Here is a 15,434-nt window from a genome sequence, read left to right as displayed (position 1 = left end):
GCTGCAGGGGACCTGGATTCCCCTCACTGTCGGCCGGTCTCTCACGTCCGTCTCTCTCCCCCCCTCCCATACACCGCTCTGCCTCTCTCCCGACTCCCTGGTATTTTGTGAACCTCCGTTGCTAACAGGCACTTTCACTGCAGCTTCATAGAAGCCTCAGTGTAAGTGAAGGGCAGTAACGGAGGCTGTCTGTGCGCATCGCGCAGACCCCCACCGGCTGACAGAGAATCGAGGTCTCCTGCAGAGGATCATCCTCTCTGTCAGCCGGTGGGGGTCTGCATCGCACAGACAGCCTCCGTTACTGCCCTTCACTTACGCTGAGGCTTCTATGAACTGCAGTGAAAGTGCCTGTCAGCAACGGAGTCGGGAGAGAGGCAGAGCGGTGTATGGGAGGGGGGAGGAGTCAGAGGGGTGTATGGGAGCCCGGCTCCCTGGTGTCTTCTGAACCTCCGTTGCTGACTCCAGAGTGGAGTATGGGAGGGGGGAGGAGACAAACTGGAGTATGGGAGGGGGGAGGAGGCAGAGTGGAGTATGGGAGGGGGGAGGAGGCAAAGTGGTGTATGGGAGGGGGAGGAGCCAAAGTGGTGTATGGGAGTGGGGAGGAGGCAGAGTGGTGTATGGGAGGGGGAGAAGCCAAAGTGGTGTATGGGAGTGGGGAGGAGGCAGAGTGGTGTATGGGAGTGGGGAGGAGGCAGAGTGGTGTATGGGAGTGGGGAGGAGGCAGAGTGGTGTATGGGAGTGGGGAGGAGGCAGAGTGGTGTATGGGAGTGGGGAGGAGGCAGAGTGGTGTATGGGAGTGGGGAGGAGGCAGAGTGGTGTATGGGAGTGGGGAGGAGGCAAAGTGGTGTATGGGAGTGGGGAGGAGGCAGAGTGGTGTATGGGGAGGGGGGAGGAGGCAGAGTGGTGTATGGGGAGGGGGGAGGAGGCAGAGTGGAGTATGGGAGGGGGAGGAGCCAGAGTGGAGTATGGGAGGGGGGTAGCCAGAGTGGTGTATGGGAGGGGGAGGAGCCAGAGTGGTATATGGGTGAGTTATAGTGGTGTATGGGGGGTATTATGAATTTCAGGGCATATAGGGGGTATAAGGCATATCGATATTAGGCATATCAGGGGGGCATAAAACATATCTGGGGGTAAAAGGCATATCGGGGCACAGTGGCATATCAGGGGGTCAGATGTGCATAACTGGGGGCAGTTTGGTAAATAAAAGAAAATATAAACAAGGCTTTTTTCTCATAGTTTTTATTAAATATGAAAAATATATTATTAATATTTACTAATAACTTTGTATTAAAACCTAGTTTGAGAAACACTGTGTTTGGGTTCTTGTAGCTTTTTTATTATTATGTCAGTAAAATAAGAAGGTGAATAGAGAGAGGTCATTGCGATAAAGAGATGAAAGTGTAAATTGTACGTTTTTTATTACATTATTTTAAATTTAAAAAAATTGCATTTTTTTATCTGATTAATTGAAAAAATAATCGGCCAACTAATCGATTATTAAAATATTCGTTAGTTGCAGCCCTAGTTATTATGTCCAGACTCAGCCTGGAATTGACTCAACTCAATATAACGCATATAATATCTGTCACTGCTGGCTGCACTGTAATCGGTGTCGGCTCCAGCGTTCACTCTGAGTGAGCGCTGACGCCTGACGTCACTGCAGGAAAATCTTGCGCATGCTGCCAACGAGAGAGCTGCTACATCTGGTATTATTTTTCCTATTACTGCTATGTATATAGGAGGTAGAAGCTAAGCCATAGATAACTTTGAAACAGTGTAAAATACTAGATAACACATTGTTTATATATGAAAGATACAGTGTATCCAATACACACACACAAACACACACTGATACTGTTTGAGAGGCAACCATGAAAAGATGTCATTTTATTTATCCGTTATTTAAAGGGTAAGTCTCATGGCAGGGAAAAAACATTTCAACAGGTATTATGTACGGTGCTGGGACTGACCAAAAAACGGATCTGACTTCAGTCCCTTTTCTGCACACCTGGATATTGTCAGATGTGATATATTTGGTGACACTTCCTGCTCAAACACTATACTGAGTTGAAATGTTGAAAAAAACCAAAAACAATAGTTTAGACTTTCAACATTTGTAAAGAAGAGTGGGCCAAAATATAGTTCAAGCTCATAGTCTCTTGACTCTTGCAAAGTATGGAGGTGGGGGTGGCGGGAATATGAAAACATCATCACGCACGGTTACATGAATTGGCTGATTTTTGGAGACTTCAGGTTCCTCTTCAGAGTCACTGACATCGACAACAAGATGGTTTCTGCTCATACAAGCAACCAAGCAGAAACACATGCCAATTAATGAAATTATCAGGGGGGGTTTCCAAAGTTGCATCTGACAAGACTTCTAGACCAAAGTGGAGATGTTTGGCCATGATGCACAGCGCCATGTTTGGCGAAAACCAAACACAACATATCAGCACAAACACCTCGTACCAACTGTCGAGCACAGTGGTGAAGGGGTGATGTTTTGGTCTTGTTTTGAAGCCACAGCTTAAGTTTTGCTGAAATTGGGTCTTGCAACAGGACAATGAACCTGAGCACACCAGCAAAGCTACAACAGAATTGCTGAAAAAGAAAATAATCAAGGTGTTGCAGTGGCCCAGTAAAAGTCCAGACCTCAACCCGATTGAAATGCTGTGGCAGGACCTTAAGAGAGCTGCGCATAAACAAATGCCCACCTGAATGAACTGAAGCAACGTTGTAAAGAAGAGTGGGCCAAAATTCCTCCACAACGATGTGAGAGACTCATAGTCAAGCAGAAAAAGATTACTTATTGCAGGTAAAGATGGTTCTTCAAGCTATTGAATCCTAATGTGTACTTAGTTTTTCACACATGGCTTCTCCATCTTGACTTTATTTTTGTTGCATAAATCATGTCATGCTGTTATGTCATGTGTTGTTGTTCATCTGAGGTTGTATTTACCCAATCTTTAGACCTGCTAAGTAACAGATGATTGTTATGATGTCCTGATATGTAATACCAAAGAATTCAAAGAGGGTGTACTTTCTTTTTCACATGACTGTGTGTATATATATATATAATGTGTATATGTATTTTAGCAGAAAACATGTCTCACGGGAATTTTGTTACAGGACATTAGTGTTGCAAATGTTTACGGTCATTTGCATTTCGCCATCCTTATATTAGTATATATTTTCATCAATAACCATCGTGTATAAACTAAACACTGTTGAATTTGCGCAAACAAGTTAAATATTAAAAAGTTGTCAGAAAATTCCATCGTTCAACAGTTCATGTGAAACCACGGTCTAAATTACAGGTAGAAACACCAATTAAGTTATTTTGCATACTGAATTCCTGGAAATTCAAAAAATACTCTGCTTCATTTCTCTATCCCTATTTCCAAGAAGCAGCTTCAAGACACCCTATTAGCAAATAAGTAGATTGCCATAAACTGCTTTAAAGTACAGTTCACACTTTTTTAGTAGCAGCTCAGGCAGCTGCATGGAAAATTGTAAAACAACCTTTTCTCTGATTGAAATGCTTAACCTTTATTTTATCAAAAAACGTTATATCATTGCAATTTAAAGGGACACTCCAGCCATCATATATATATACATTAATGCAGAGCTCGATAAACCAAGGCGCTCTGTTGGATCACATAACGTGCATTACATGAGTCCCCGTAGTAGTCGATAGGCAACGCCGCAGCTGCCTCTCTACTATGCAGTGAAGACATGTCTTCTCGAGGCGAGGGGGAGGGGTCAATGTGTGTGCGTTGTACAGTTAGTGTATATGTGTAGTGCTAGAGTCTGTATGTGCTGTAGTGTTAGTGTGTCTTTGTGTATACACTCACTGGCCACTTTATTAGGCACACCTGTTCAATGGCTTGTTAACACAAATAGCTGATCAGCCAATCACATGGCAGCCACTCGATGCATTTAGGCATGTAGACATGGTCAAGACAACCTGCTGAAGTTCAAACTGAGCGTCAGAATGGTGAAGAAAGGGGATTTAAGTGACTTTGCACGTGGCATGGTTGTTGGTGCCAGACAGGCTGGTCTGAGTTTCTCAAAAACTGCTGATCTACTGGGATTTTCACACATAACCATCTCTAGCGTTTACAGAAAATGATCAGAGGTCAGAGGAGAATGGGCAGACTGGTTCGAGGTGACAGGCAAAAGTAACTCAAATAATCACTTGTTACAACCAAGGTATGCAGAATACCCTCTCTGAACGCACAACACGTCGAACCTTGAAGCAGATGGGCTACAGCAACAGAAGACCATACCAGGTGCCACTCCTGTTAGCTAAGAACAGGAAAATGGGGCTACAATTTGCAAAAGCTCACCAAAATTGGACAACGGAAGACTGGAAGAACGTTGCCTGGTCTGATGAGTCACGTTTCCAGTTGCGGCATTCAGATGACAGGGTCAGACTTTGAAGTAAACAACATGAAAGCATGGATCCATCCTGCCTTGTATCAACGGTCCATGCTGGTGGAGGTGGTGTAATGGTGTGGGGGACATTTAGTTGCACACTTTGGGCGCCTTAGTATTGAGCATTGTTTTAAACGCGACAGCCTACCTGAGTATTGTTGCTGACCATGTCCATTCCTTTATGGCCACAGTGTACCCATCTTCTGATGGTTGCTTCATCTGAAACTGGTTTCCTGAACATGACAATGAGTTCACTGTGCTCCAATGGCCTCCACAGTCACCAGATCTCAATCCAATAGAGCACCTTTGGGATGTGGTGGAATGGGAAATTCTTTCCAGCTGACAACTATTTGCGATGTGGGAGATATACACAACACACCTCCTGACAAGTGAAATAGTCACTGCCAGCTCCAATGCTGGCTCTGAATGCATTCGGGGGCTCTGAGACCCCTCCATCTGCATGATTAAAAAGCATTCCCATTGATTTAAGCTAATCAATGATGCATGATGTAAAGCCATTGATGAGTCGTCTGCTGCAGCTTCTCCTTAAGGTTAACTTACGTTTCACAATTGCAGAGTAATATGTACATGACCATGTGTAGGTTTGTTTACTTTGTTTATTCTGTAGCGGACTCAGGAGATGTGTTTGAAAATTGAATAAATGTGTTTTTAGATTTGCAAAGAGATTTTACCTTTTGTGCAAATCCGTGGCAAGCAGATGGGAAGCCTGGAATCCTTATTTGATATTTTTTATGGTTCTGGGCTCCGTGTAAACGAGACGTTTTCTAGTTGTACAGCATATAAACAAATGTATGTTTTTTCTGGCTCCTTGGACCTTATTACCACTGGGAAAGAAGCCTCATATTTTCTGGTACAGAAAAAAAGCTCATAGATGCCTGATTTTACAAGATCCTGAAAATAAGTGCTTGTGTTAATACATTAATAACCTGCAGGTGTTCACACACATTCTGTATGTAGGCACACAAAAGGCTTCTTTCAAACATTTGCCAACACTGATCCCTTTGTGAAATTATACTTAATCTGTGATTTGGACCCAAAACTCCCCTTTACATAGGAAGATACAACATGAGGTGTAAAACAGTAGAGATTTATGGATATTGATATCTCCAGGTTACATGGCAACACCGGGAAGGCTAAAAATTAGCTGTGACCTTTGGGGTTTTACGAGACTGGGAGTTTAGGGATGAATTTGCTGGGAAGGTAAGAGACTGACATATATATATATATATATATATATATATATATATATATATATATAATATAAATGATGGAGAAGCGGGCTAGGCTCTTGTGAACTTATATTCTATTGTGTGGTTGAAGGGAAATGAGAAAGTAGGAGAGGACTTCTTGTGTCAGCGTGACTTGATATCTTGAAAGTTGGGATAATGGATGTTTTTTTATTTTTTAGAATGCGGATTGAGCATATTAGAAGGGTAGGTTGTATGCTTCAATAAATAGATCATGTGATTTTATAGTATTTAGATACTATTTAGTAAAAAAGGAGAGAGTCCAACAGAATTGTGTAGGGAATTACAGAGAACCTGAAAGTGAGTACGGGGAATAACCGTAGAAGAAAGAAGGGAAGAACGAGAAGGGCATTAAGGAGAGTATTTGGATATAAGAGCAGGGATGTGAGGGGGAAATTACTAAGCGGTCTGTAAGTCAAAGTCAGGCATTTGAATGTTTTTGTCTAGGGTAAAGTGCCGGTGGAGGGACTGGAACAGTGGAAAACCAGGTTAAAAGCAGTCGAATATAGGAAAGTTAGTTTGGTAGCGGTTTCAGTATGGATCGAAGTTGTGAAAGGTTGCAGTGGGGCATTTGTAGTAATCCAGACAGGATATCACAAGGGAATGGATTAATATTTTGTTAATTTCTTGTGTGAGATGTTTCTTGAGTGAAGGCAGCAGGATTTGGTAAGTGATTGGAGATAAAGGATGAGGGAGAAATAGATTAAAGAGTCAACTGTGACACCAAGGCAGTGAATGTGGCTTGTTTATTGTCATGGAATTGCCAACTGAAACCTAAATGTCAGGAATTGTGGACAGAGTAACCTGAAGCTCAGTCATGGATTCGTTGCATTTCAGGTGATGCCACTCATGATGCAATTTCAGAAAGATAGTTGGTGAGCCAAGTTTGAAAAGGATATCTAAGGCAGGGGGTGTAGATGGAGAATAGTAAAAACACAGAACTGAGCCCTTGGAAAGACCTACAGAGTATCGTAGGGGAGAAGAACATGTTCCATAGAAGATTAAATGTCTTCTATGGCCAGAGAGGTGTGATAAAGTCAGGTAAGTGCCATGTCCCAGATGTCATGAGTATCAAGGCTTTGCGAAAAGAAGGGGTGATCTATATTGTCAAAGGCTGCAGAGAGGTCCAAGAGTATAACCAGGGAGAAGTGACATTTTGTTCTAGCCATGAGAAGCCCATTAGTAATTTTGGTAACGATTGTCTTAGTTCAGTGTTGTGGAGATCGGATTATAACACTAGAATCCAGATCCCTCGCAACTCTGCAGGGGACCTGGATTCCCCTCACTGTCAGCCGGTGGGTGTTCGTGCGATGCGCACAGACAACTTCCGCCTCTCCCCTCCACTTCCGCTCCTACGATGCAGTGGCAGCATCACATGATGTAGAAGCCCCAGCGGAAGTGAAGGTGAGTAACGGAGGTTGTCTGTGCGCATCGTGCAGACCTCCACCGGCTGACAGAGAATCGAGGTCTCCTGCAGAGGATCATCCTCTCTGTCAGCTGGTGGGGGTCTGCATCGCACTAACAGCCTCCGTTACTGCCCTTCACTTATGCTGAGGCTTCTATGAAGCTACAGTGAAAGTGCCTGTCAGCAACGGAGGTTCACAAAACACCAGGGAGTCGGGAGAGAGGCAGAGCGGTGTATGGGAGGGGGGAGGAGTCAGAGGGGTGTATGGGAGCCACCCTCCCATACACCACTCTGGCTCCTCCCCCTCCCATACACCACTCTGCCTCTCTACCCGGCTCCCTGGTGTCTTGTGAACCTCTGTTGCTGACAGGAGGCAGAGTGGTGTATGGGAGGGGGGAGGAGGCAAAGTGGTGTATCGGAGGGGGGAGGAGGGTAAGTGGTGTATGGGAGGGGGGAGGAGGCAGAGTGGTGTATGGGAGGGGGGAGGAGGCAGAGTGGTGAATCAGGGAGTATAATGAATTTCAGGGTGGTGCAGGGCATTTATGGGGGGCGGAGTGGCATATCAGGGTGAACAGTGGCATATAGGGAGGTATAAGGCATAAATGGGGGCGAGTGGCATATTGGAAGTTATAAGGCATATCAGGGGGCACAGTGGCATATAGGGGGTATAAGGCATATTAGGGGGGCATAAGACATATCTGGGGGTAAAAGGCATCAGGGGATCAGGGGAGGCATATAAGGAGTATAAGGCATATCGGGGGCACAGTGGAATCTCTGGCATGTAGGAGGTATAAGGCATATATGGGGGCAGAGTGGCAAGCTGGGGGTCAGATATGCATAACTGGGGCAGTTTGGTAAATAAAAGAAAATATAAACAAGGCTTTTTCTCATAGTTTTTATTAAATATGAAAAATAGTTAACATATGAATTAATACCGTATTTGCTCAATTATAAGATGACCTTCCAAAATCTGAATATTAGTTTATGAAAGAAAGAAAAAGCTTGAATATAAGACGACCCTATAGGAAAAAAGTTTTACCAGTAAATGGTAATTCATGTAAACTATGTGAACAATTTTTTTTTTAATAAAAGCTATGATTGAGAAAAATATTTTTTTTCCTTTTTTGTTCAACCTGCCCCCCCAATTATGCACATCTGCCCCCTGGCTTGCCACTCTGCCCCAGAAATGCCTTATACCCCCTATATGCCACTGTGCCCCATGATATGCCATTTAACCCTCTAAATGCCACTGTGCCCCATGATATGCCTTTTGACCCCCTATGTGCCACTCTGCCTCCAGAATTGCCTTATACCCCTATATGCCACTCTGGCATTTGGGGGTTAATGGGCATATTATGGGTCAGAGTGGCATATAGGGAGCTATAAGGCATTTCAGGAGGCAGAGTGGCGTATAGAGGGTTAAAAGGCATTTCTGGAGGCAGAGTGGCATTAAGGGGGTTAAAAGGCATTTCATAGAGCACTCCAGAAATGCCTTATGCCCCCCATTTAACACTCACTCCCCCTCCCTCCTCCAAACTTACAGGAGCTTCTGAGTCCCCGGTCTCTGACAGCCGGGAAGGTCTGCTCGATGGACGCAGACAACTCCCGCCGCTAACCGCACCTCCTCCCGGCTGCAGCGGAGGTTGTTTACGCGAATCACGTAGAGCTCTACACGCTGCCCGGTGCTTAGTGTAGAGCTCTACACGCTGCCCGGACTAAGCACCGGGGACTCAGAAGTACCGGAAGTGGGGGGGGGGCAGGAGGATCCAGGTCCCCTGCATCGCTGCGGGGGCTTTGGATCTTAGTTTCATAGTCAGACCTAGTTGAGGTCTGATTATAAGACGGCCCCGATTATAAGACGATAGGTCTTTTTCAGAGCATTTGCTCTGGAAAAAACCTTGTCTTATAATCAAGCAAATACGGTATTTACCAATAACTTTGTATTAAAATCTCGTTTGAGAAACACTGTGTTTGGGTTCTTGTAGCTTTTATTATTATGTCCGTAAAATAAGAAGGTGAATAGAGAGAGGCCATTGCGATAAAGAGATGAAACTGTAAATTGTACGTTTTTTATTACAAATAAAAATTTGCATTTTTTTATCCGATTAATCGAAAAAATAATCAGCCAACTAATCGATTATTAAAATAATCGTTAGTTGCAGCCCTAATTTATAGGACTGGGAGGGGGCAGATCCTTGTAGAATGCCACAACTGAGATGTAAGGCATGAAGGGTGACAAACAATCGCAGGAACAACCTCATCTAGGACAGAAGATAGTGTGTGGTTATACGGTGCTGTGGCAAAATCAAAGCAGGTGGAGGTAGAAATGTTGGAAGGGAGAGGCAGTAGTGTGTTTATTAGTTGTAGAGGGTTGCAGTCACAGAGGTGTCTTTTAAGGTATGGTGAGGTTGTATGTTAGGTGGTTGTGGTGAGACAGAGAGAAGGGAGTGTTAGAGAATTGATAGAAAAAGGTGAACACCAGGTTAATTTGGTCTCCAGCACGGTACATGGGGGACTTGCTCCACTGGAAGAGACTAAGGAGGTGGTGAGAGATAACAGTTTAGCAGATGAGGATTATGAATAGGTATATTGATGTCCCCCAGGATTAGTGTAGGGATGGTAGAGGAGAGAACGTGAGAGAGCCATGCAGCAAAGTGAACAATGAATTGAGAATTTGGACCAAGTGGTGGGTAAATCAGAGCATGGCAAGTGGAGAGAAGAAACTGATAGAGGACACTTCAAAAGAAGTGAACGGATGAGAGATATTTTTTAGTGATGGCCAGTAAATTGAGGTTGTTAAAAATGAAAAAATAAGCTCTCGACTATACATATCACACCAGTCACAGTCAAATTTGCAACTCCTGCAATTATGACACACATTTTAGTCTCTGGTCAACCTTGAGATGTTTCTTCTGCAATAATTCTCCCGCATATTATAGAACCTTATGGGGCCCGCATTACATTACACAGTACCAGTGCTGCCCTTTTTGTTGGAGATACTCACTGGGTTTGGCACTTCATAACACATCATTAAGTTAGGGATTTGAAACACAACTTTCCTGCAACCTCCCACTGCAAATGAATACATCTTGTTAAATCCAAGTGAATCAAAATATAGATCAAGGGTTTTGGGATCCTGTCAGCCTTGACACTTTTATGTTTTAGTGACAGATTTTTAGAAGTTTGCATGTTTTGGTAGTGGTTTGAGGGGATGTTCTGTTCTTACAGAATTCTCTTATTCCTATATTTTGGGCACTTTTTCTTGTTCACAATAAGCAGTTTGGCTCTTCCAGCGTATGGATCAAAATTATCAAAACCCTGTCATCTTTGAAGTTCTTGATGTAGCTAATTGTTCTGTGCATATCACAGACTGTTCTTGACCAGTCTGTCATGATCATGGATCTTGACTTAATACATTTCTTGTCCTGCCAAATATAATTACTTTAATATAAATATTCGCTGTCCGGAGCTTAGTGTGGTTTTTGTTGTATGTCCCCTTTTTCCCCAACTATAAACACAATTTGCATTTTTCTCTAATTTGATGCACAAAACTAACAGCCAAGTGCTATGATCAGTCAGGCTGTGTTACTTGTTTTATAAACAATGCACTAACAAAGCCCTGGCTACCCTTTTTTACCCCCGGCGCATTACTCTCCTTTGCCAAGTGTACAGGTCAGTGTTCGGTCACCTGTATCTGTTGGTTTAGCACATTTTAAAATAGTTCTCAGCACCCTTCTCTTTCTTTGTAGCTTAGTTCTGAGCTCCAAACATTGTCTGGCTCATTATTCTGTAAAGAAGGTTAAGGCCTTCTCGTCAGACCGGAACTGCTCGCTAATTAGAGCCCGGTGCTTGGCACCAAACGTGTCATGCATGCAGGCTTTCCTACTGGGATCATTTCTATTCAAGTTCCATTATTATTAGTGAACAATGAGCGCTTACTGAACGTACTGTAAGCGAAGGAAAGCTCGTATCCACTAGTGCTCTCAATCTGAAAAGGGAAAAGAATCTAAAGGGAATTGTTATTTATTTAGTTGATCGTATTTAATAATAATGGTAATAATAAAACAATATCATTTTTTGAATTATTATTATTTATTGCTGTCTTGTTGAAGAAAACCATATTAAACTTTAAAAAGTTTTTATTGCTACTATCGTCTAGTAAAAAGTGTTTACGTTTTAAATTATGCAATAATTGTTGTACTAAAAGGAAAGGGGGCTAATTTTTAGATTAAGATTGGTTAGTCCCATCGCTTCTATGGTATCAATGGTGATATCATATGGTGGAGCTCAAGAGATTTGTGTAGACATCTTCAGTATGACAGACAAGTCTGGGAGCCACCTTGATTTTTAGGAACCAGAAAGATGTACATCAGACGCAGATATCGATATAAAAGAACATACAAAGTTCGGAACCAGATCTTCAAATCTAGAATCCATAGCTATGAGGGATTTTGTGTATTGTGTGGTGTGCCATAAGTATATCCAATTGTAAAATTATGATATGTTCTAACATCATTAACAACAAAGCTAATTTGTGTTGATAACGCTTATTATATATATTGTCTCTTGATTAATTAAAATGATGTATATGATATTTAGACTATAATCCCTTCTGTGATCATTCTAGGAATGCTAGAAAAGCTAAAAGGTCCAGGGAATTCCAGTGGATCATAAGATTTTTTATTTTTTTTATCGAAATACTTGGTATTTTTTTTCCATTTGTAACAATGTTACATGGTATGTGTTTGTTTCCATGTTTTTGTGTTTTACAAACATGTTGTGCTATAATTTAAGTTACAGCTGACAAGGCTTAGGCTGCAGTTTCTATTCTTTCTTGGATTTCAATATCCATCGTTTTTACATAGTTTTTGTAAATTTTGTTAAGGTTGGGAAGCCTTTACGCCGGTCCACAGCTGGCAGCCATCTTTCATCTGGACCAGGGGGTCAAGGAAAACCACTATTAAAAGGAGATCTTCAACATGAATTCTCTTTACATGCCTCAAATAGAAGGTCTTCAGGGAATGAGCAGAAACTGGTGGTGAGCTTCAAAAACGTTTGCTTTTCCATAACAGTATGAACCACAAGTTGATCGTATAAAATAATTTCATATCTTTAATCACATTAAATCACATTAAGGCTGTTGCAGAAGTTTGTAATAGCTAATGCCCAATTGATCACCCTGTTTTTTATAGTTAATGTGGCCTTCTGTGTTTTTTAACAATGGTAATCAAAGTTTAACAATGGTAATCTGGATATATAAATCAAGATTGAATGGGTGGAAGGAGAGCAGCAGTCATCTTTATATTTCTGATGGTCTAAAACATAACAATGGGACCAGTAGTTCCAGTATGATAAATAATGCAATTCAAATCTGTGACAATATTCATAAAATGGTTTATATTGTTCCAACATATGAACAAAATATTTTTGTGTTTATCTACTGGCTCAGTGTAGTAAATGTTATCTATCTTCATTATGTTAAACGGTATATTTGCATCTTTATTCCCTGTTGAGCTTTTTGAAATGACTGAACAAGGTTTATGGTTTAAGAACAGAGATTGACACCCAGTGTCTTCCATTTGGGAGCATGTTTTGTAGTTTGAGATAGAATATTTGATTTCATCCTTTTCTTTTAGAGACTTCAAGAAGAAAATGCCTTGCTTAAACAAGAGCTTGAGGACTTGAGGTATTTATCATTTTTTCTTTTTTGGGTGTGGGTGGTGAACGTTTTTACCTACTTTTCAGAGAGTGTAGCAGCATAGATGTTCCAGACCCCATTAACTTAGTGATATACTGTAGCTGAACCTACTCTTTATACAAGGTCCAACAATATATTCTGAAATAGGAATATTGTAAGAGAAGAAATCCAGATCCAGCAGCCTGGTTTGTACAGCCATGCATGTGTAATGTATTTTGAAATACACTCAAAGACATTTTGAAAGAAGTGGTTTAAAATTATTGATGCATTTTACAGACAACACGTGATGAATTATGGTGTGTTTTATATACGGTTTACTTTTATTATTGTTTAGCAACATCAAGGATATTTTTCATTTGTGGAATGCTGTATGGCTTTCATTCCATTATCTAATTGAAGGCATTAGTGGGATTTATTAACTTTGTATTATTATCTTTAATTATCTTTGTGCTGTACACAATAGTCTCTTATTCACTCATTTCGGCCAAAACTTCTGATTATACATATTATACAGTGTGATGTACATGAACCTCATAGAATATAAATGCTTTATTAAAGTGAGCTTAAAATGTTTTCTATTGAAAAAAGTTACCCCTTTTCTGTCTGACCCTAAAATGAATACGCATTAAAATAATTTGACTGACCTTGTATCTTTAATTATTTCAGTGATGCGCACTGCTTTAATACACAGGACTTCGTGATGTGTGGGAAGTGATGTTTCTCTAGGGGGTGCTTAAGATGCTTGTCCACCGCCAATGCAATCCGCACTGGACCCAGTAGTCCACTGTGACTTTGTGGTCACCACTTCTGATTGGCTGCCTACTGGGAAGTCATCCAGAATCTGTAAACTTCATGGGAACTACAGAGTCTTCCCAGTGTACAACCTGGCTGTCAGCCCTTGGTACTACGTTAAGAAAGGACATTTTTGTTTAAAATATATCTGAGTGTCTTAAGAAATATTTCTACTGAGCACTTCTAAGTAATTCTGAAAAAAAAATAATCCCCCTGGGGTTTATTTGATTCAGTGAGACCGGAAGGGTCCAGCAATTCTTAAATTCTAAAGGGAGGCAGAGTGCTTTTCTAATCCGTCTATCACTAAAATTGTTGATGTGCTGGAAACCATGATGGTCCCGCTGAAGGTGGGACTGCTTCATTTTTAAGCAGATATAGTCAGAAGGTTTTCAGTTAATGTCACATTGTTCTTTTGACCAAAAATTAGTTTGTTTCATTTCTCACCTGATGATATGGTAACAGTTCAAAGGAAATGTGTACTAAATTGGTCTTAGCATGCAACCGGAAAACAGCCTACCTCCTTCCCTACTTCCAATGCTTTAAAAAATTGAGAAATATAGGATAATGGGTAGGATGACACAGACACGTTTACGCACCTTGGATCTGTACTTTGGAATTTGGAGTCCTTGGCTCTTGAGTGACAGGTTTCAATCACTATTATTCAGGTTTATTAAGATTTGCAGGAATGACTGATTTCCATCAGAAGGGAAATCCATCTGTACTACTTGTGTGCATTATGTATAGGCCAATCTTATGTGTTTCTGTGTAATTTTTTGTTTGCATTCAAGATACCAAATTACACTATGCTTTATATACATGTATGTGTTAAACTTTGTTTTTAGTAAAGGTTAAGTATTAAAAAAATAAGTATTAAAATAAATCAACAGGAAGATGTGTTTGGTATGGCAATCTATTTAATAACTTTATTTGAAGGCAAATTGCATTGCATTGCATAAATCTGTGCATTTGTTCTCGCAGATTGTACAATGTACCTAGTGAATTACTGAAGGGATAGTTTGATGACTGACACCCCCAGTATAGAATAATCAGGGCCGGGGCCACCCGCAGTCATTCATTAGAAGCACGGCCGCGGCTTGTGGTCACTTGATGGGAGGCAGGCAGCTGCGCAGGCTGCAGCGGCCAGCCGCAGTCATTCAGTAAGCACGCTCGCGGTCACTATGGGGAGGAGTGGTCAAAAGGGGAGGGGCTTGTATGGGGTGGAGCCAAGGGGCAGCAAAATTATGTTTTGCCTAGGGTGGCAAAAATCTTTGCACCAGCCCTGAGAATAATACATGTTAATACAATTTAACCCCTTGATGACAATTGCCGGTCCAGGCACGTCACGGAAAAACATGTCGTTAACGACAAATGACGTGCCAGGACCGTCATTTGTTAAAACGGGTAAAAAAAATCGATCCGTGATCGATTTTTTTACCCAAACGGCGTTGCTGTAATGCCTCGACCTCGAGGCATTCAGCAACACCACGATCGGCATCGGGCCATGTCTGGCCCCTCCCCGGGGCGTCAACATCCGCCATACAATGTATGGCGGCGGAAGCCCGTTTTAAAAGCGTTTAGGAGGCGATCAACAATCACCTCCTAAACTTAAATGGTGTCACTGGAATGCCTCGACCAGGAGGCATCCAGCGACACCAAACACTTACCTTAGGATGGACTGTGACCGCTCCAGAGAGCGGTCACAGCCGCAGCTGCCGGTGATCTTCGCCATCAGCAAGATGGCGGCTGCCCGGGAAAAAAAACAATAAAGACGAAAAAGTTTGCTAGAGGGTCTCCAGACCCTCTAGAGAACTCTGGCTCCACTTGCAGGTTGAAT

At 41.9% G+C, this 15,434-nt stretch overlaps 1 protein-coding gene across 1 annotated transcript in view; it reads left to right on the top strand.

The window, feature by feature from the left end:
• Positions 1-6,622: 6,622 nt before the first annotated feature.
• LOC149303019 (uncharacterized) overlaps positions 6,623-15,434 on the top strand; it is a 37,898-nt gene continuing 29,086 nt past the window's right edge. Inside the window, exons 1-3 of the mRNA XM_089481744.1 lie at positions 6,623-6,746; positions 11,976-12,148; positions 12,747-12,796. Coding sequence (XP_089337870.1) covers positions 6,623-6,746; positions 11,976-12,148; positions 12,747-12,796 — 347 coding nt within the window. The remainder of the gene's footprint in view (positions 6,747-11,975; positions 12,149-12,746; positions 12,797-15,434) is intronic.

Source organism: Sceloporus occidentalis, unplaced genomic scaffold, assembly GCF_023333645.1.
Source record: "Sceloporus occidentalis isolate IW3139 unplaced genomic scaffold, rSceOcc1.0.p SCAF_16, whole genome shotgun sequence".
Classification (NCBI taxonomy): domain Eukaryota; kingdom Metazoa; phylum Chordata; class Lepidosauria; order Squamata; family Phrynosomatidae; genus Sceloporus; species Sceloporus occidentalis.
This window is presented reverse-complemented; position numbering and strand designations above follow the sequence as displayed.